Below are 22,357 nucleotides of genomic sequence, written 5' to 3' on the forward strand. Positions count from 1 at the left end.
TCAAGGCGGAAAACTTATTACACAGTTATTAATCATTCATAATCAATTATCAAAAACTCAAAGTACATACATACATGTAGATAGTCAATAATCAATGCATGAAAACTGATCAAAATCAATACTGTATTTATTTTCTTAGAAACACATTACATAACCACACACAGTGATACAGTAATTTCCAAATATTATTGGCATAACTGGTCATTTACGTAACCACACATATATTTTTTGCTTTCCCCTTATCCAACCTCAGCATACTTATGCAAATATCTGTAAGTTGATAAAAAAACACCTACTTTTTCCTTGTTTATCTTTTTAATGGCCCATTTAGTCCCATCTTCTTTCCTTGTTGCTTCTCGCACAACACCAAAACTGCCCTGCCCTAGAATCTCTCCTAATACATACGTCTCTTCAATAACAGACTCATCCTCTATTCTAGTGTGTGGAATTTGACGCTCAGCACTCCCAGTTCGTTTTCCAGCCATTGAGTCAAAGGTTATGGAAAGGGTCAAAATTCACTGAGTTGTACATTAGCCTCTGTGGTATACCTGTAATATACAACAAAACGAAATAATCCTTCATTATTATGACAAGATTACACACACAAATCTAAATTGCCCATTCGCAATGAAACTTAACCTTTTCACCACCAGTTCCTTCTTTTCATCACAAAATAGTCCTGTTTATAGTCTGCACTTTCCTTTAAGATTGGGACAAAAATAGCCAAATTTTTTTGAGTAAAAACTGATAATTTACTAAAATTTTGTGTATTGGCTACAAAATTAGGGTTCATTTTGAGACATATTGAATATTGAAGAATATCAGGGAAAAGTGGAAACAAATTGAGTCTGGTGGTGAAAAGGTTAAGACTGGGAATATGTAACCATCCTCAAATTGAATCACAGAATCAGAATTTGATGCAGTATTCTTACCCAACAGCACCATTTTGCGATTAAGGAACATTTTTTGATTTTTTGGAGTAAAAAATATGAAACCCACTAAAAATTTACAATGCAATTTTGATCTCTAAATTGATTAAGATTAAAATTATTATTATTAATGAAGCATGGTGGTATTCCCAGGGTGCATCTCACCTTGAGCTTTACTTAACATTGTACATTTTTACACATGCTATATTGTCCTTAACACGGAAGTACATGTAACCTGTTTTACACTACTGAGCATGTTACTGCACATATATGCAATGCATTATGGGAATAATAATAACATACAATTGTATGTTATGGAAAACTTATCAAATTGAAAATTAAATGTTTTATTTTTTTTGTTCAAAATTGTTCGGATTGATATCAAAAAATAATAACTTTTTCAAAAGCAAAATTTCAACCACTAAAATAATTTTTTTTTGTTAACATTTTCTATGACTCTTGTTTAGGGCAAATAGTCTGGTGACCCAATTTTTTAATTTTATTTTTGGTATTCAATCGGCATCAACCCATAATGAAAGCAAAACAAAAATAATATAAAATATTCAATTCTTTAAAAGTAAGATATATACGCCATGGATACACCGCACACAGATTTACTCATATACTAGTACTTGCATAATTGAGAGGGCAATCACCTCAACACATAAACCAACACAATGTCTTTCAATTTTATTGAGTAGAAAAAAGAAAGTCAACTAATCACACTAAATCATTAGTATTCCATGCCACACCAGGTGAATACATAATTGATTGCACTCATGTAATGTTTAAGTCTGTAGGAATATAACTATACATTGTATACATTGTACATGCAATCAGGTGACACTAATAAGTAATGCAAAGAACACAGTAGGTATAATTAGATTATACTATCTAATACACTAAGGCTGTCAATAATGGTTTAGAAATTCATTAATAACCATATGCTTTGGTATAATTGCTTGAGACATGTCCTTGCAATGACCTAGCTTGCTGTATAAGGTGCATGTACTATGTGGTATATGGTAACACATCACATCAACTGACATTACTGGACAACATAGTGATTTCAAATTAGAATGGATGGATTCTGTTATGGTGATATTTGACAATTCTTATCAAATTATACTGAGTATATTATTACTTAGCAGGCTGTTTACTCATTACATGTTAATGTAAAAAATTAACATATATCTGCCAAGCAGTAAAAACTCAAATATGTGAAATTTGCTAGCAGTCCATCAACCACAAAAAAAAAAGACATCTTGTCATTAAAATTGCAAAATCAGGAAAACAAGTGTTTTACGAGACATTACTCACCAGAAACGTGATCAAATGTACTCACTGTAGCTCAACGACAAACTCACAACATACATGTAACAAAGCCTCAACCACTTTCACTACTACCACAATTGTTCCAGATGCGTAAAGTTTGTCTCTTGTGAAATGAAAGCATGGTTTAAGAGAAAACATATTTTGATATAAAGAGAAGAAAAAAAGCTGTTCATCTTTCTCCTTCACTTGCTTCCTTGCAAATTTGATACTCCTAAATTTCAACAACAATCTAGATATTTCTCTTTCAATCGTTAAGACAGTTTCATGTTAAGGTAGAGATGCAGTTTACCTGACAGGTATTTTAATTAGTTAATTAGGAAACCAAGATGACCTCCCTTGTCCACAAAACTATACATTTTCGGAAAGCTTATTGTATGAATTTTAAAATTTTGTTAGTATTTTTTTTTTATGGACACTGTAGTTTGAAATATGCACAAAAATGTGCTTTTTTGGTCAAAAGTGATTTAAAAAAAATTAGCTTCTAAACCATGCTTCTGTTTCCTGTCAAAATTGGTTTATGAGTACATCTGTTTACTATGAAGAAAGTGCCGTCTTGAAAACTGTCTACCAGTTGTTAATTTTGCAGGGCAGCAGCTCAAATTTCACTACTTCAAGTTTATGCATAAATTAACACCCAGGCTAGTTGTCTGTACAATTGTTGTAACACTGTTCAACCAAAAAAAATGCCCCGACTGCGTTTTGAAGATAAACACACATTGTCAATCATTTGTGAAAATTTCAAAACAAAAGGTCAAAGCGTCTAGGAGCTATTTTTTTTTAAAGTTCTGGGATGTGCACTAAAAAGAAGCTGAGATAATTGCTAATTTGCATAACAATTCACTCAGTAAGAAGTTTGCTAATGCTCATAATTAAAATAGCTGTAACAGTTCCAAATTTAAATGTATTATCGTTTTGTTAAAAGTTAAATATGGTGCATGATATGGAGATCCCGTCATTTCTTTTTTTCACCATGTTTTTTTTTTTTATTATTTATGTACAGCCTTGCTAAATCTTGCTAAGCATTCAAAAGAGAGAACGTTTGCACCTGTTATCTATATGTTAAAATCGTTTTTTGAGTATGTTCCACTATTCACAATTCTACAAAATTTTAAAAGTCTATAGCCAAGACTGTTTGCATAATAAAAAGCAAAAAAAAAAAAAATCACTCCCAAGTGCCCACGAACCTGCATCTCTACCTTAATTAATTTTTTTCTGCAATGCATTATGGGAGATATCCTTCCATTGTGTAAAATGTAAAAAAAAAAAAACCTGGAAACTCGCCAAACAATACCGGGTATGTCAATTTTTTAGTCCTTGTTACCAAGCAATATTTTGAAATATAAAATTTAATCACACTATAAAACCCAATGTAAAAATGCCATGTGAAAATGTTCTTGTTTATCGAAAAACTACCCATTTTTTTTTTTTTGGTATCCTGGTGGCATGAACCCAGAATGAAAGTATGACAAGCATGACATTCAATAGGTTGTTGTATAATGTACTACAGTGAAATCACTGAGATTGTAACTATAAATCACTATTCTTAATCAACAGGTTAAGGAATGCAGGACAAAGGAGTCAATTTACAACATGACATGTTATAACAACCAAGTAATGGTATCAATATCACCACTGAACAACCACCACCATTATGCTGTACTCACTTTAACAGGTCATGTCAATATCACCACTGAACAACCACCGCCATTATGCTGTACTCACTTTAACAGGTCATGTCAATATTTCGCAAACCTCTGTGAAATGATAGGTGTTATTTCTGAATAAGAAATAATTACCAAGCTGCACATGCAAGAGACTACATGTACGTTATTCAACAGAGCATTTGTAGGGTGTTCAATTACAAGATCTGCATTGCAGTCAAGGAAGTTCACACTTTTTATTGATACACTGTATCTAATGAGCTAGATTACAGCTATAACAAAGGTGTCACCACTGTGGCACCAAGTTAGATACATTCCATATGTTGATGTACACATTTGTGCATAATGTTTTATTTTAGAAACAACTCTTATCTGACTATATTTCAGCTATGTGGATCTTGTTAATAAAAATCCAATAACAGTGGCAACCCACTAGATTGGAGAACTATAAATCTGATTTTAGAGAAACGTTATTTTACATTAATAAAGCAAAAATTTTATACTGTGATGCATGTACACAATTATGATTGATGAGACATATTTATAATTCTTTGAATTTTGTTGTTCACACTCCACTGTCAGCTACAATAAAGCGACCAAATAAAAAAAATCCTTTGCTTCAGGTAACCCAACCTGCCCATATTTTTAGGGGAAATCAAAATTTATTGTAAATGGACATTCCACAAAAGTTGTATTTTTTATTTCATTTACTTTCTGGAATGACTATATATATACCAAATGTGTTTGCGCTACATAAATGACAGTGTTGTATGGCCAAAGAATTAGTATTCAAACAAGTCATTGTCAACGACACGTCCCCGTTCCGTTTCGTTCATATTTGAGTGACATATACATTCAAAGTAGATCATGACCGAAATCTCAGACCACTTTCAGTGGTCTGATCCGAAATGCACCTGCATATGTACAACACATTGTACTAAATCTGAACAAAATCCATCCATGCATGACTGAGATCCGGTTCCGGAATTGAGAAAATACGTGATTTTGATGCATTCTCGACCTTAAAATGGCCATCATTCAGCTATTGTTAAGCGGATCATGAAACAAATGCACATATCTATTTGTGACATGATGTACCATGTGTGTGTGAAGTTTGAACGTGATCAATCCAGACATGTCTCGGATACGGATCCAGAACTGAATTCTTTAAAACAAAATGGCCGCCAGTCGGCCATTTCAAACCTGATCCAAAAAAAAAAATGATGTGCATCAAGGTCCTATTATGTTTAATGTATGTACCAAATCTGAACAAAATCCGTCCATGCATAACTGAGATACGGGTCTGGAATGGTGAAAATGTGCGATTTTGATGCATTTTCGCCCTTAAAATGGCCGCTATTCGGCTATCGTTAATCGGATCATGAAAAAAATGCATGTGCATATGTCCCATATAAGGTGTGATGTATGAGTGAAGTTTGAACTTAATCGGTCCATGCATGTTCGAGATACAGGTGATCACGGACGCACACAGGGCAAAACATAAGTCCCCGTTTTCGGACTACGTCCGAACAGGGACTAATAAACCAGTTTAATGTGATTGAAGGTTTACATACAGTTCTATTGTAGATGTGCTTCTAAAAAGACAAATATGGTATGGACTATTAGTATGAAGGAAATATGAAAACTTAGATGTCATTTTTCACGTCTGTAGTTAAACTGTGATTATGTTCGAGTAATAATATATATACACCATATACTGTATACAGCTCCAATAATTAAAAAAAAAAACTGTCTAAAGTATTCTTTAGAAAACCGAAAACCGAAAACATCAAATTTTTTTATTTTTTTATTACATAAATGCTGTGTATTAATTCATTCACACAGACACCTAATACATGGACTTCAGCGTAATCAAATCATACCAAGTATAGTTGTACATTTTGAAAATTGTAATTGAAAAATAACATTCAACAAAGAGAAAATATGAAATATGAGATGAAAATAATATGAATCGAAAATTCTGAACATCATTATAAAGCTTTCTATTCATGTACTTAACACAATACATGTGTGGCTATCATCTCAGTGTTCATTCTCACATGACCCACCCCTATTATATTTCATGGCTAATTATTGATAAAGCTGCATGTTAGGTATTGTCATCATAACACACCTACATGTACAAGTATATGCTCTACTCTATTAAAAGTACATAAACCAAAAACTGCATTTATTGTATGCTTCATTATTAAAGTATAACTTAATATAGCTATACACACTTCAGTAATTTATGTAAGCAATATAAAAATCACGTACGATGTGGTATTTCCTCTATGCATATAAGTAACTTGACAACCAGCATATTAATTTTTTGTATCTAAAATGTTTATTAGCATGTACCATATTAAGCATGTGAAATAACATGTTAGTGAGCAGGATGTAACTGCTAAGATTAACATGTCACCCAAACATGGATGAAGTATACATGATACATAATTAACTTTCACTGTGATTTTAGGATTTCATAGAATTTGTGAAGACAAAATTGTGCACATTAAATCACTGACACTCATTAGTACTATTAATATATACCCCAAAGAAAATGTTACAAAATTTCTTAATTTTCACTTCAAGAAATTCAAGAAAAAATTAAGAGCTTAATATACATTCTTATTAGGGGAGAGTAGGAAATCAAACGGACGGTTCACCGCAATAATCACCGCGGCTCTCCGCGGTACACCGGGGAGAGCCGCGGACTGCTTATAATTAGGGGTCTCTACCGCGGTGGCCACTAAGTACCCGTTGCAACCACGGTCCTAGGAAAGGTGTGAAATACGTACTTAACAGTTTCCTTTGTGATTCCACGAGTTTTTGTTTCAAATAGCTGTTTTTAAATCGAGCAGGTTACGAGCATCGCTGGCATGGAAATACTGAGCATATGGTAATATTATCGGCCCACGTATTTAATTAATATAAAAGTCCAATGCTGTATACAAATTGTTGTTGCGTGAAACAATGGTATATGTTGTATTTTATGCATATATTTATGACCAATTCCAAGAGTAAAAGTCGTAACTTTCGAAGGTACGAGTATTATGACTCGTCCATACATTTCACTTACGTTTATTACACTTGAATAAAGTCTACCACTTGAAAAGAATGTTATTTACAAAGTTTTAAATAGCCGAGCCTTCCTGATTCCAGCCTCTTGTTGATTTGACAATGGTGGGTATCATTAATGTTTATTCTTTGCCTGTATCGCATTCCAGACAAAAAGAAATGGACGGTAAACAAGAAATGGACGAACTAAAATGTCTCCTGTGTTTCACGCGCGACATGATTATTAAAAAAACAAGCCATGCATGGCACAGTCCCAGTTAGTTATCAAATTTAAGATATATAGTTTTGTTTATAGTAATACAGCTGGAATATAACCATGTCAGGAATATGATTTTTTAACATTAAAATGATTGACATTTGTATCGCATTTGTTTTCGGACTGCGTCCGAACGGGGACTAAAAAAACAGAGTTAAGCGGTCATGTACGTTACGTTCTATAAATCTAACGTTGCACACATACTCTTGTATTGACGTGTTTTTTTTTGTCAAAAACGACGTTGCCTTTCAATTAACTCTTCTCGTTCATGGTATTTGTGAGAGTTTACAGATTTTTTGAACAAATGTTAAGTAACTACTGTAAAAGGATCAATTGTTCACTGGGTTTTAATTTGGCTTATTTCGCTGAATGAAAAATGCGCTAAATTAAAAACCAGTGAATATGTAAAATTTAGCATAGAATACATTATCTAAATAACAAAACCGTGAATTTAAAACCCACTGAATATACCTGAAATGTTATATCAGCGAAATTTAAACCACGTGAAAATTAGTCATTTTACAGTATATCGTTTTGCGTCAAACTGGGTGGCCCGAATTTAAATGTCAGTGCGTGAACTCATTGAGGTCATTGCCCATTGCCGCACGTAATTCAAACACGTGGTTATTAGAGTTCAATCGAAATTTACGTGAATAATGCGATCAAAGTGCGCTGCAAGTTTATTATAGAAAAAATTAACATTACGCATGATATTGTATGTTATTGTATGGTTAATATTACATATTCACTTTCTTTCGAATAAAATAATTCATCGATGAATCACAAGTATTTAAAATATTTTCTCGACTTTTGTTAGACACCTGACTCTTTTTCAATGATTTAAATGTGCCCATGTTTATATTTGCGTAATAATTACGAATGCAACGCATTATCAAGTCGGTAATATTGAAATATTCACAGACCCAATAGCTCGGGTTAGTGTCCCAACAATAATAAAAATAACTTAGTTTGCGTAATTATTATAAAAGCAATTCATTGCAAAGTTGAAATATTTAGAGCCTGTGCAATACTGTAAACATATTTGCTTTATTAGAAAAGCAGCACACTAAGTAAACGATGTTGAAATATTCAAAGCCAATACAGAGTTGGATACAAGTTGTGTTATTACAGTACCGCCGGATATAATAACAATTTTACTAGATCGACACGCGGACCAAGAAAGAAAAGGTTGCTAAGGTAACGCGCCAGTTCAGTGCGTGATTTGGGGGTCAAGCTTCGGTCAACACACACTTGATGTCGGCATCACCGCGTAGCAAGTTTCGCAAAGTACTTGAAGTTCAATGGTGCCCCAAAATGATGTCGACGATCACTCAATTGTCGCAGAGCATGTTGTACCAAGTCCATGATACACCCCGTTTCGACTTTGGCTTGCTTTTCCTTCTTAGTGCATGTTCTTGTTCACGTAAAATGCGACCTCTCACCAATGTATTAAAACACTTTGAATTTATACTTATGCGTGATTATATTTGGTCTACGCGAAACATTAATCTTTCTAAACATTTTCTGAGACCATGCATGATATATATTCACAAAATAATGCGATCATATTTTATATTATGTTGATCTCTACGTCTTTCTGGATCGTTTTGTGATTTTATTCCAAGGCTCAGGCAAATAAAATAATGTCAACTATTATAGACTAGTTTCCAAGCTTTTGGCTCAGCAAAATTGGTTTAATTTTTCATTGGAACTTTGTGATCCTTTTAATTTCTCAGTTCTTTGTGTTCATTAATGGTCTTGACAATAAGTGTGAATTGCTATGCGAGCCTACCGCAGACGATCGCGGTCAGCCGGCGTCATGGAATCTATGCATAAATTTGCATAATAAAATGCGGTCGACTGGCGAGCACCCACCACCACCGCGGTAATGACAGCGGTGCACCGCCCGTTTGATTTCCTACTCTCCCCTTAAGCATGCGAGTTAATTACGACAAAGTGCATGTAGTCATACATGTGTTTTCACTTCACTAAATGCACATGACAACAGTTACTAATCAGTAGATGGCGTGAGTCAAAGTACAATGTATAATATAATAGATAATCTTAGTTTGAACTATATACATGTAGTAGATGTAATTATGTACAAGAGATAAGTAAACACTGCATGCTAAATATAACGTTACATGGTTGAATCTAAACAAATAAAAGAACATGTAAATAAACTGACATATTATGCTGTATAGTAGTGCATGTATCTATAATCAAATCGTAATATGATGATCCAGTATTCAATAAATGTAATGTATGTTTTTTATGAAATTCTAGGGAGATATGATAGTAATGGAGCAAATATTTGCTGTATATACATGCACTTAAAGATATGACAAATAAAGACAGATTTACATACCTCACCGTAAAAGCTGCTGACAAATTTGTCTAATTTTCGTTAAGAGCTGCTTACATATATATAGGATGAATGCAGTATCTGTTTTATACTAAGAGGTTATCATGTGATATCACTTGTTTGTAGAGCTGGTTCATACGAGTGACATCATAGGCTAGTATTATCTATGAACTGAAGGTAAGCCCATTAACCAGCTCTACAAATAAATTATATCAGGTTAAAACCTTGTTATCACATGACCAACTCTGAGTGTCAAGACGACAGAAACATTGTGATTTAATGTAACTATGCTAATGAATCGTATGCTAATTAGGTGTGATGTGTAAGCATGCAAAAAAAAAATAAAATAAAAACTCACCCCTCTAAAAATGATAACACCTAATTAATTGGCAGATTCTCATAACCACTTTTAAATGCTTATCTATCTTGGATTTGTCCTCTTAAACCGCTTGTTTCATGCTAATTTAAAAAATGCGACTTTTTTGGTTTGCTATGAAATATAATAAACTTCAACTTTGATGCTTCAGAACACTTAATTGATTAAGTACAAAGCTGAGAACCGGAGTTTTTTTTTTATAGTTATTGTTTTCCGATCAGTTATGACAGCGATGTGTGACAGCGATAAGGCCAGACTTTTATTATTCCTTGTTTCACAAACCCGTCGAATGAACAGGAGCCGAAAATGAATTAAAAATAAAATTTTATTTCAGCGTAATTTCTGCAAAAATGCAAAAAATTACTAAAAAAATTTTGTTATTTATCTTCATTTTTTTTCCGCCCGCCGCATAACAAATTCAAGTTGCATCTTCGTTGGAGTATCATGATCAAAGTACCGAAGTCTCACGCAGATGAGAAACAAGATTATACATGGAATAAAATTTTATTTCATTTCTTCTCTTCGATCAATGATCTCACTTACAATTCTTTGAGAATCACACAAATCTAATGGAAAACAAAAATTAATTTTATTTTTTTTCCGCCCTCCTCAAAAAATTTACAAGGAATAAAAAAAGTCTGGCCTAAAGACACTAAAGCGATTTTGTTAAAATTCTTAGCAAACTCTCAAAGCATACACAGACTGATGGCGTTTATTGTGCATATCACACATTTCACATATTTTGCACTCAATGTTGATCACATGTGATAATTGCCGTCTATAATACTAAATAGTTGTATACTGTAATTCAAACTCCAATATTGCTGAAACCATTTGAGTTCACAAACAACAAACTCATAACTGAGGACTGTATGAATAATACTGTAGGTTAATGACCTAACATTAATTGTTGATTAATATTGATAAAATCTACTCCAAATTATAATAATATAAATGTAACCTCTTGTACGCCATAATTTGGCTATACTTGCATTTATTTTTATTTATTTTTTCTAATTATGAACCAAACTGACATTGGCTAAAGTTTTGATCTGATTTGATGAATTATTTAGATTTTTGTTGTAGTGACAAAAGTTGCAATTGATTTTAGGATTCAGAGGGGTGCCAACAAATATTTGGATTTGCAACTATAACTGCCAGGGGGTTCCAAAAGACTGTGCTGGACTATGTGACTGCATGATATAAAGGTATAACTATAATCTTCATTGTGGAATACACACTCTGTGTCATTGTGGCAAATGTAACATGAATACAGATTTACCAGTATTAGATATACATATGTACTAGTAGGTCATCAGTTGTTAAGTCAGGCATAGAACCATAATAATTAACTCTCTAAACTAAACAACCAAACAATTCACTGAGAAAATTATCTGGTTTAAGTTTACACAAGGAACTTTCAAATTATTGTATGAAGGACACCTTACTTTAGAGAAAGATTTGGAAAAGATGATTGGTTGAGACAGGTTTTTATGTTGATATTTCACACCCACCTGTGAGAATGGACTGTATTGACTGTTTACTTGGATTCCACTGCTAATCCAATATACATGAAGTGTATATGTACACATTGATAAAGAAATTGTCACAACAAATGTTCAAGTACATACAAGTGTGATTTCAAAATTTACATTCCTTAGATTAAATCAGCCTTATATACTCTCAAACAAAAAGGCTTTCTTCATTTTGATTCTATTGGTTCAAGGGCTTACTTATTAACATTCCACTGCATGTAGCAATGTGAATTCAAGGTTGTTTTAATCCCACAACATCCTACAATATGGCAGGTATACTGGGATTACTGGCATCCTGACAGGCCTACCAATTTAAAAAGCTGATAACCCAATTGGCAATACAGGGTATTATCCCACAACATCCTACAGTATGGCAGGTATACTGGGATTACCGGTACTGGCATCCTGACAGCTATACTGGGATTACTGGCATCCTGACAGGTATACTGGGATTACTGACATCCTGACAGGATGACCAATTTAAAAAGCTGATAGTCTAATTGGCAATACAGGGTATTATCCCACAACATCCTACAGTATGGCAGCTATACTGGGATTACTGGCATCCTGACAGGTATACTGGGATTAGTGGCATCCTGACAGGCCGACCAATTTAAAAAGCTGATAGTCTAATTGGCAATACAGGGTATTATCCCACAACATCCTACAGTATGGCAGGTATACTGGGATTAGTGGCATCCTGACAGGTATACTGGGATTAGTGGCATCCTGACAGACCTACCAATTTAAAAAGCTGATAGTCCAATTGGCAATACAGGGTATTATCCCACAACATCCTACAGTATGGCAGGTATACTGGGATTATTGGCATCCTGACAGGCCTACCAATTTAAAAAGCTGATAACCCAATTGGCAATACAGGGTATTATCCCACAACATCCTACAGTATGGCAGGTATACTGGGATTATTGGCATCCTGACAGGCCTACCAATTTAAAAAGCTGATAACCCAATTGGCAATACAGGGTATTATTATATAAGATAATATGTTTAATAATAAGATGCTTATTATTATTACTGCTATATATTATTATTATTAAATATTAACACAGTATATTACAAGGAAACAATAACATTATTTTTATTATAATAATAGTAAAGAAAAATTCTCCATGAATAAGCATTTAAATATGTAACCACTTCTAGCAAATTGACCTTGTAAACCAGAAAACAGCCAGAGAGCTGGCTGTCAACTCAAATCGGTTTATAGAACTATGACCTTAACCCAATATAGATAATTGTGTAAATAATAGAAACACTTCAAGTGTTAATTCATAGGTGCATGTCATGTTCAAGGTGCTATGATTGATACAATATGTCATGGTAAGACCTTGACAACTCTATAAATATATACAACCTGCAAATTGGATACTTGATCTGATTAAATTCAATTGAGATTCCCGAATTAATAAGGCAAAATAAAACAAATTCAGTGTTCTGTTAATTGTCCATTCAAATACTGAGTAGGTAGGCAGAGATTTTTATTTTATTTCTCCCAACAGGTTTTTGTGAGAACATAATCAGGGAATAACTACAAATTTGAAAGAAATAACATTCTAATTTATCTTTCTGAATATATTTCCTTAATAAGTATAAAAGGAAGTACAATGTACATGATGATGAAATAAAAAAATACAACATTGGTGGAATTATCACAGATAATTGACATAGAAATAAAAAGAAATTAAACTCATTTGCATGAAATATACTCATCACCCCCCCCCCCCCAAATGGGGAGGTAGTGGTTACCAGAAACTCAGAATTTATTTTATTCCCCTCAGGCAATCCTAGGCTGCCAGAAATTAAGTCAAGGACGAAGTAAATTTTGATATCTTGAATTGAATGTATTTCAATATTTGAGATAGCAACAACTGTATTCCTTATCCCATAGAGCATGTTTCTTCTATTGATTTAATGAAAACACATCACAAAATCACTCAATGCCATGCTGTTTTCAATAAAAAACAAAATAGATGACAAAACTGTTCTTTGTTTTGAGTGCATGTAGCAGATGATACAAAGGCACAAACATAAATTACCTGTGATGCTCTCTTGGGGGGAAAAATACTTTGAAAGTGACAACCATGATTGGTGTGGGAAACAACTAAAAAGACTCAAGAGAACAGTTAGGCATGGCTGACTGAACAACGAAAACATAAGAAAAAAGTTTAGTGAACTTACATATATGCACAGTGAGAATTCCTGAGTTAAACTGGTGTAAAAACCCAAATTAAACGACTTATGACGTTACATTGGCAGCAGTGAAGACTTTTGCAGCTGATTAGCCATCCTGGAGTAAGCATAGAATTACTGGCGACCTGATTGGACTGTGTGTAATGGTACAACAACACTCCTATTCATCTCCAAATAGGTGAATATATTGTATAGCATTGCGATCATTTCGCTTTAATGCTGAGGAGGTATTCGCTTACGTGGGAACAATCGGTAACAGGGCAATGGTGAATTGTTAGGGAATGAGGTTGGTCCCGTACTAAGTTCATATTACTTGCAACATGTATAGTAATCAGTCAGGGTCATTGCAAAAGGCGGCAATTATACTAACTTAGAAAGTTAACGTGTAGACTACGAATCTTGATATACAACACACAAACCAATACAAGAAGTTACTTTAAAAAAGACAGCAGCCATATTTATTATCATGACATGACATCTGTTGAATACATGACCTTTTTACATACAAGCCTGCTTATATATAAACACAAATGATATGCACAGGTAAAGTGTGTGTCCATAAATACACCACATAATGTACAAGGCATGTGTACTAAAGACAGTGATATGCACAGGTAAAGTGTGTGTTCATAAATACACCACATAATGTACAAGGTATGTGTACTAAAGACAGTGAAATGCACAGGTAAAGTGTGTGACCATAAATACACCACATAATGTACAAGGTATGTGTACTAAAGACAGTGATATGCACAGGTAAAGTGTGTGTCCATAAATACACCACATAATGTACAAGGTATGTGTACTAAAGACAGCGATATGCACAGGTAAAGTGTGTGTTCATAAATACACCACATAATGTACAAGGTATGTGTACTAAAGACAGTGATATGCACAGGTAAAGTGTGTGTTCATAAATACACCACATAATGTACAAAACATGTGTACTAAAGACAGTGATATGCACAGGTAAAGTGTGTGTCCATAAATACACCACATAATGTACAAGGTATGTGTACTAAAGACAGTGATATGCACAGGTAAAGTGTGTGTTCATAAATACACCACATAATATCCAAGGTATGTGTACTAAAGACAGTGATATGCACAGGTAAAATGTGTGTCCATAAATACACCACATAATGTCAAGGTATGTGTACTAAAGACAGTGATATGCACAGGTAAAGTGTGTGTCCATAAATACACCACATAATGTACAAGGTATGTGTACTAAAGACAGTGATATGCACAGGTAAAGTGTGTGTCCATAAATACACCACATAATGTACAAGGTATGTGTACTAAAGACAGTGATATGCACAGGTAAAGTGTGTGTTCATAAATACACCACATAATGTACAAGGTATGTGTACTAAAGACAGTGATATGCACAGGTAAAGTGTGTGTTCATAAATACACCACATAATGTCAAGGTATGTGTACTAAAGACAGTGATATGCACAGGTAAAGTGTGTGTTCATAAATACACCACATAATGTACAAGGCATGTGTACTAAAGACAGTGATATGCACAGGTAAAGTGTGTGTCCATAAATACACCACATAATGTACAAGGTATATGTACTAAAGACAGTGATATGCACAGGTAAAGTGTGTGTCCATAAATACACCACATAATGTCAAGGTATGTGTACTAAAGACAGTGATATGCACAGGTAAAGTGTGTGTTCATAAATACACCACATAATGTACAAGGCATGTGCACTAAAGACAGTGATATGCACAGGTAAAGTGTGTGTCCATAAATACACCACATAATGTACAAGGTATGTGTACTAAAGACAGTGATATGCACAGGTAAAGTGTGTGTCCATAAATACACCACATAATGTACAAGGTATGTGTACTAAAGACAGTGATATGCACAGGTAAAGTGTGTGTCCATAAATACACCACATAATGTACAAGGTATGTGTACTAAAGACAGTGATATGCACAGGTAAAGTGTGTGTTCATAAATACACCACATAATGTACAAGGTATGTGTACTAAAGACAGTGATATGCACAGGTAAAGTGTGTGTTCATAAATACACCACATAATGTCAAGGTATGTGTACTAAAGACAGTGATATGCACAGGTAAAGTGTGTGTTCATAAATACACCACATAATGTACAAGGCATGTGTACTAAAGACTGATATGCACAGGTAAAGTGTGTGTCCATAAATACACCACATAATGTACAAGGTATATGTACTAAAGACAGTGATATGCACAGGTAAAGTGTGTGTCCATAAATACACCACATAATGTCAAGGTATGTGTACTAAAGACAGTGATATGCACAGGTAAAGTGTGTGTTCATAAATACACCACATAATGTACAAGGCATGTGCACTAAAGACAGTGATATGCACAGGTAAAGTGTGTGTCCATAAATACACCACATAATGTACAAGGTATGTGTACTAAAGACAGTGATATGCACAGGTAAAGTGTGTGTCCATAAATACACCACATAATGTACAAGGCATGTGTACGAAAGACAGTGATATGCACAGGTAAAGTGTGTGTTCATAAATACACCACATAATGTACAAGGTATGTGTACTAAAGACAGTGATATGCACAGGTAAAGTGTGTGTCCATAAATACACCACATAATGTACAAGGTATGTGTACTAAAGACAGTGATATGCACAGGTAAAGTGTGTGTCCATAAATACACCACATAATGTACAAAGTATGTGTACTAAAGACAGTGATTAGCACAGGTAAAGTGTGTGTCCATAAATACACCACATAATGTCAAGGTATGTGTACTAAAGACAGTGATATGCACAGGTAAAGTGTGTGTTCATAAATACACCACATAATGTCAAGGTATGTGTACTAAAGACAGTAATATGCACAGGTAAAGTGTGTGTTCATAAATACACCACATAATTAATGTACAAGGTATGTGTACTAAAGACAGTGATATGCACAGGTAAAGTGTGAGTCCATAAATACACCACATAATTAATGTACAAGGTATGTGTACTAAAGACAGTGATATGCACAGGTAAAGTGTGTGTCCATAAATACACCACATAATGTCAAGGTATGTGTACTAAAGACAGTGATATGCACAGGTAACGTGTGTGTCCATAAATACACCACATAATGTACTAGGTATGTGTACTAAAGACAGTGATATGCACAGGTAAATTGTGTGTCTATAAATACATCACATAATGTCAAGGTATGTGTACTAAAGACAGTGATATACACAGGTAAAGTGTGTGTCCATAAACACACCACATAATGTACAAGGTATGTGTACTAAAGACAGTGATATGCACAGGTAAAGTGTGTGTCCATAAATACACCACATAATGTACAAGGTATGTGTACTAAAGACAGTGATATGCACAGGTAAAGTGTGTGTCCATAAATACACCACATAATGTACAAGGTATGTGTACTAAAGACAGTGATATGCACAGGTAAAGTGTGTGTCCATAAATACACCACATAATGTACAAGGTATGTGTACTAAAGACAGTGATATGCACAGGTAAAGTGTGTGTCCATAAATACACCACATAATGTACAAGGTATGTGTACTAAAGACAGTGATCAGCACAGGTAAAGTGTGTGTCCATAAATACACCACATAATGTCAAGGTATGTGTACTAAAGACAGTGATATGCACAGGTAAAGTGTGTGTTCATAAATACACCACATAATGTCAAGGTATGTGTACTAAAGACAGTAATATGCACAGGTAAAGTGTGTGTTCATAAATACACCACATAATTAATGTACAAGGTATGTGTACTAAAGACAGTGATATGCACAGGTAAAGTGTGAGTCCATAAATACACCACATAATTAATGTACAAGGTATGTGTACTAAAGACAGTGATATGCACAGGTAAAGTGTGTGTCCATAAATACACCACATAATGTCAAGGTATGTGTACTAAAGACAGTGATATGCACAGGTAACGTGTGTGTCCATAAATACACCACATAATGTACAAGGTATGTGTACTAAAGACAGTGATATGCACAGGTAAAGTGTGTGTCTATAAATACACCACATAATGTAAAGGTATGTGTACTAAAGACAGTGATATGCACAGGTAAAGTGTGTGTCCATAAACACACCACATAATGTACAAGGTATGTGTACTAAAGACAGTGGTATGCACAGGTAAAGTGTGTGTCCATAAATACACCACATAATGTACAAGGTATGTGTACTAAAGACAGTGATATGCACAGGTAAAGTGTGTGTCCATAAATACACCACATAATGTACAAGGTATGTGTACTAAAGACAGTGATATGCACAGGTAAAGTGTGTGTTCATAAATACACCACATAATGTACAAGGTATGTGTACTAAAGACAGTGATATGCACAGGTAAAGTGTGTGTCTATCAATACACCACATAATGTACAAGGTATGTGTACTAAAGACAGTGATATGCACAGGTAAAGTGTGTGTTCATAAATACACCACATAATGTACAAGGTATGTGTACTAAAGACAGTGATATGCACAGGTAAAGTGTGTGTTCATAAATACACCACATAATGTACAAGGCATGTGTACTAAAGACAGTGATATGCACAGGTAAAGTGTGTGTTCATAAATACACCACATAATGTACAAGGTATGTGTACTAAAGACAGTGATATGCACAGGTAAAGTGTGTGTTCATAAATACACCACATAATGTACAAGGTATGTGTACTAAAGACAGTGATATGCACAGGTAAAGTGTGTGTCTATAAATACACCACATAATGTCAAGGTATGTGTACTAAAGACAGTGATATGCACAGGTAAAGTGTGTGTTCATAAATACACCACATAATGTACAAGGCATGTGTACTAAAGACAGTGATATGCACAGGTAAAGTGTATGTCCATAAATACACCACATAATGTCAAGGTATGTGTACTAAAGACAGTGATATGCACAGGTAAAGTGTGTGTCTCTAAATACACCACATAATGTACAAGGTACAAATGTATGTGTACTAAAGACAGTGATATGCACAGGTAAAGTGTGTGTTCATAAATACACCACATAATGTACAAGGTATGTGTACTAAAGACAGTGATATGCACAGGTAAAGTGTGTGTCCATAAATACACCACATAATGTCAAGGTATGTGTACTAAAGACAGTGATATGCACAGGTAAAGTGTGTGTCCATAAATACACCACATAATGTACAAGGTATGTGTACTAAAGACAGTGATATGCACAGGTAAAGTGTGTGTTCATAAATACACCACATAATGTACAAGGTATGTGTACTAAAGACAGTGATATGCACAGGTAAAGTGTGTGTCCATAAATACACCACATAATGTACAAGGTATGTGTACTAAAGACAGTGATATGCACAGGTAAAGTGTGTGTTCATAAATACACCACATAATGTCAAGGTATGTGTACTAAAGACAGTGATATGCACAGGTAAAGTGTGTGTCCATAAATACACCACATAATGTACAAGGTATGTGTACTAAAGACAGTGATATGCACAGGTAAAGTGTGTGTTCATAAATACACCACATAATGTACAAGGTATGTGTACTAAAGACAGTGATATGCACAGGTAAAGTGTGTGTCCATAAATACACCACATAATGTACAAGGTATGTGTACTAAAGACAGTGATATGCACAGGTAAAGTGTGTGTTCATAAATACACCACATAATGTACAAGGCATGTGTACTAAAGACAGTGATATGCACAGGTAAAGTGTGTGTCCATAAATACACCAGATAATGTCAAGGTATGTGTACTAAAGACAGTGATATGCACAGGTAAAGTGTGTGTCCATAAATACACCACATAATGTCAAGGTATGTGTACTAAAGACAGTGATATGCACAGGTAAAGTGTGTGTTCATAAATACACCACATAATGTACAAGGCATGTGTACGAAAGACAGTGATATGCACAGGTAAAGTGTGTGTTCATAAATACACCACATAATGTACAAGGTATGTGTACTAAAGACAGTGATATGCACAGGTAAAGTGTGTGTCCATAAATACACCACATAATGTACAAGGTATGTGTACTAAAGACAGTGATATGCACAGGTAAAGTGTGTGTCCATAAATACACCACATAATGTCAAGGTATGTGTACTAAAGACAGTAATATGCACAGGTAAAGTGTGTGTTCATAAATACACCACATAATGTCAAGGTATGTGTACTAAAGACAGTAATATGCACAGGTAAAGTGTGTGTTCATAAATACACCACATAATTAATGTACAAGGTATGTGTACTAAAGACAGTGATATGCACAGGTAAAGTGTGAGTCCATAAATACACCACATAATGTACAAAACATGTGTACTAAAGACAGTGATATGCACAGGTAAAGTGTGTGTCCATAAATACACCACATAATGTACAAGGTATGTGTAGTAAAGACAGTGATATGCACAGGTAAAGTGTGTGTCCATAAATACACCACATAATGTACAAGGCATGTGTACTAAAGACAGTGATATGCACAGGTAAAGTGTGTGTTCATAAATACACCACATAATGTACAAGGCATGTGTACTAAAGACAGTGATATGCACAGGTAAAGTGTGTGTTCATAAATACACCACATAATGTACAAGGTATGTGTACTAAAGACAGTGATATGCACAGGTAAAGTGTGTGTCCATAAATACACCACATAATGTCAAGGTATGTGTACTAAAGACAGTGATATGCACAGGTAAAGTGTGTGTCCATAAATACACCACATAATGTACAAGGTATGTGTACTAAAGACAGTGATATGCACAGGTAAAGTGTGTGTTCATAAATACACCACATAATGTACAAGGTATGTGTACTAAAGACAGTGATATGCACAGGTAAAGTGTGTGTCCATAAATACACCACATAATGTCAAGGTATGTGTACTAAAGACAGTGATATGCACAGGTAAAGTGTGTGTCCATAAATACACCACATAATGTACAAGGTATGTGTACTAAAGACAGTGATATGCACAGGTAAAGTGTGTGTCCATAAATACACCACATAATGTACAAGGTATGTGTACTAAAGACAGTGATATGCACAGGTAAAGTGTGTGTCCATAAATACACCACATAATGTACAAGGTATGTGTACTAAAGACAGTGATATGCACAGGTAAAGTGTGTGTTCATAAATACACCACATAATGTACAAGGCATGTGTACTAAAGACAGTGATATGCACAGGTAAAGTGTGTGTCCATAAATACACCAGATAATGTCAAGGTATGTGTACTAAAGACAGTGATATGCACAGGTAAAGTGTGTGTCTATAAATACACCACATAATGTAAAGGTATGTGTACTAAAGACAGTGATATGCACAGGTAAAGTGTGTGTTCATAAATACACCACATAATGTACAAGGTATGTGTACTAAAGACAGTGATATGCACAGGTAAAGTGTGTGTCCATAAATACACCACATAATGTACAAGGTATGTGTAGTAAAGACAGTGATATGCACAGGTAAAGTGTGTGTCCATAAATACACCACATAATGTACAAGGCATGTGTACTAAAGACAGTGATATGCACAGGTAAAGTGTGTGTCCATAAATACACCACATAATGTACAAGGTATGTGTACTAAAGACAGTGATATGCACAGGTAAAGTGTGTGTCCATAAATACACCACATAATGTACAAGGTATGTGTAGTAAAGACAGTGATATGCACAGGTAAAGTGTGTGTCCATAAATACACCACATAATGTACAAGGCATGTGTACTAAAGACAGTGATATGCACAGGTAAAGTGTGTGTCCATAAATACACCACATAATGTACAAGGTATGTGTACTAAAGACAGTGATATGCACAGGTAAAGTGTGTGTCCATAAATACACCACATAATGTACAAGGTATGTGTACTAAAGACAGTGATATGCACAGGTAAAGTGTGTGTCCATAAATATACCACATAATGTACAAAACATGTGTACTAAAGACAGTGATATGCACAGGTAAAGTGTGTGTCCATAAATACACCACATAATGTACAAAACATGTGTACTAAAGACAGTGATATGCACAGGTAAAGTGTGTGTCCATAAATACACCACATAATGTACAAAACATGTGTACTAAAGACAGTGATATGCACAGGTAAAGTGTGTGTCCATAAATACACCACATAATGTACAAAACATGTGTACTAAAGACAGTGATATGCACAGGTAAAGTGTGTGTCCATAAATACACCACATAATGTACAAAACATGTGTACTAAAGACAGTGCTATGCATAGGTCCATCATTTGAATCTAGAAATTGTTCAGTTTGTTCATATGTGGGCAATCGATATTGATTCTACAGCCAATAACAGAACCACTTAAATTGAGGAAAGTGAATGACACATAAGAGAAGACCAATGCTCCTTTAAAAAGAGTTGCCAGTTGCCCAGAGCTATGTTACAAAACATTACTTTAGATTTAGAAAACACCTGTGAAAACAAGGACCTAAAAGATCATTGTCTGTACACTCTTCATTGACCATTATAAAGTGCCAACAGTTTGTTACAAAACATATTGCAGCTAATTGCTGTACACAGGTAATTTGTAAGCAATAGTT

General features: G+C 34.5%; 1 protein-coding gene across 3 annotated transcripts in view; it reads right to left on the reverse strand.

Annotated features, from left to right (window-relative positions):
- Positions 1 to 22,357, reverse strand: part of LOC100366873 (serine/threonine-protein kinase 33-like) — a 67,411-nt gene that overhangs the window by 11,299 nt on the left and 33,755 nt on the right. For 2 of the 3 annotated variants that reach the window (XM_002739052.4, XM_085506337.1), the window contains exon 2: positions 297 to 548. In XM_002739052.4, the coding sequence (XP_002739098.1) occupies positions 297 to 485 (189 nt within the window). In that variant the 5' untranslated portion in view covers positions 486 to 548. Of the gene's footprint in view, positions 1 to 296; positions 549 to 13,740; positions 13,870 to 22,357 lie in introns of those variants that run through there. The other variant, XM_085506338.1, reaches the window with a different exon arrangement.

This window comes from Saccoglossus kowalevskii, chromosome 12, assembly GCF_978046115.1.
Source record: "Saccoglossus kowalevskii chromosome 12, keSacKowa6.1, whole genome shotgun sequence".
In the NCBI taxonomy this organism is placed as follows: Eukaryota; Metazoa; Hemichordata; class Enteropneusta; family Harrimaniidae; genus Saccoglossus; species Saccoglossus kowalevskii.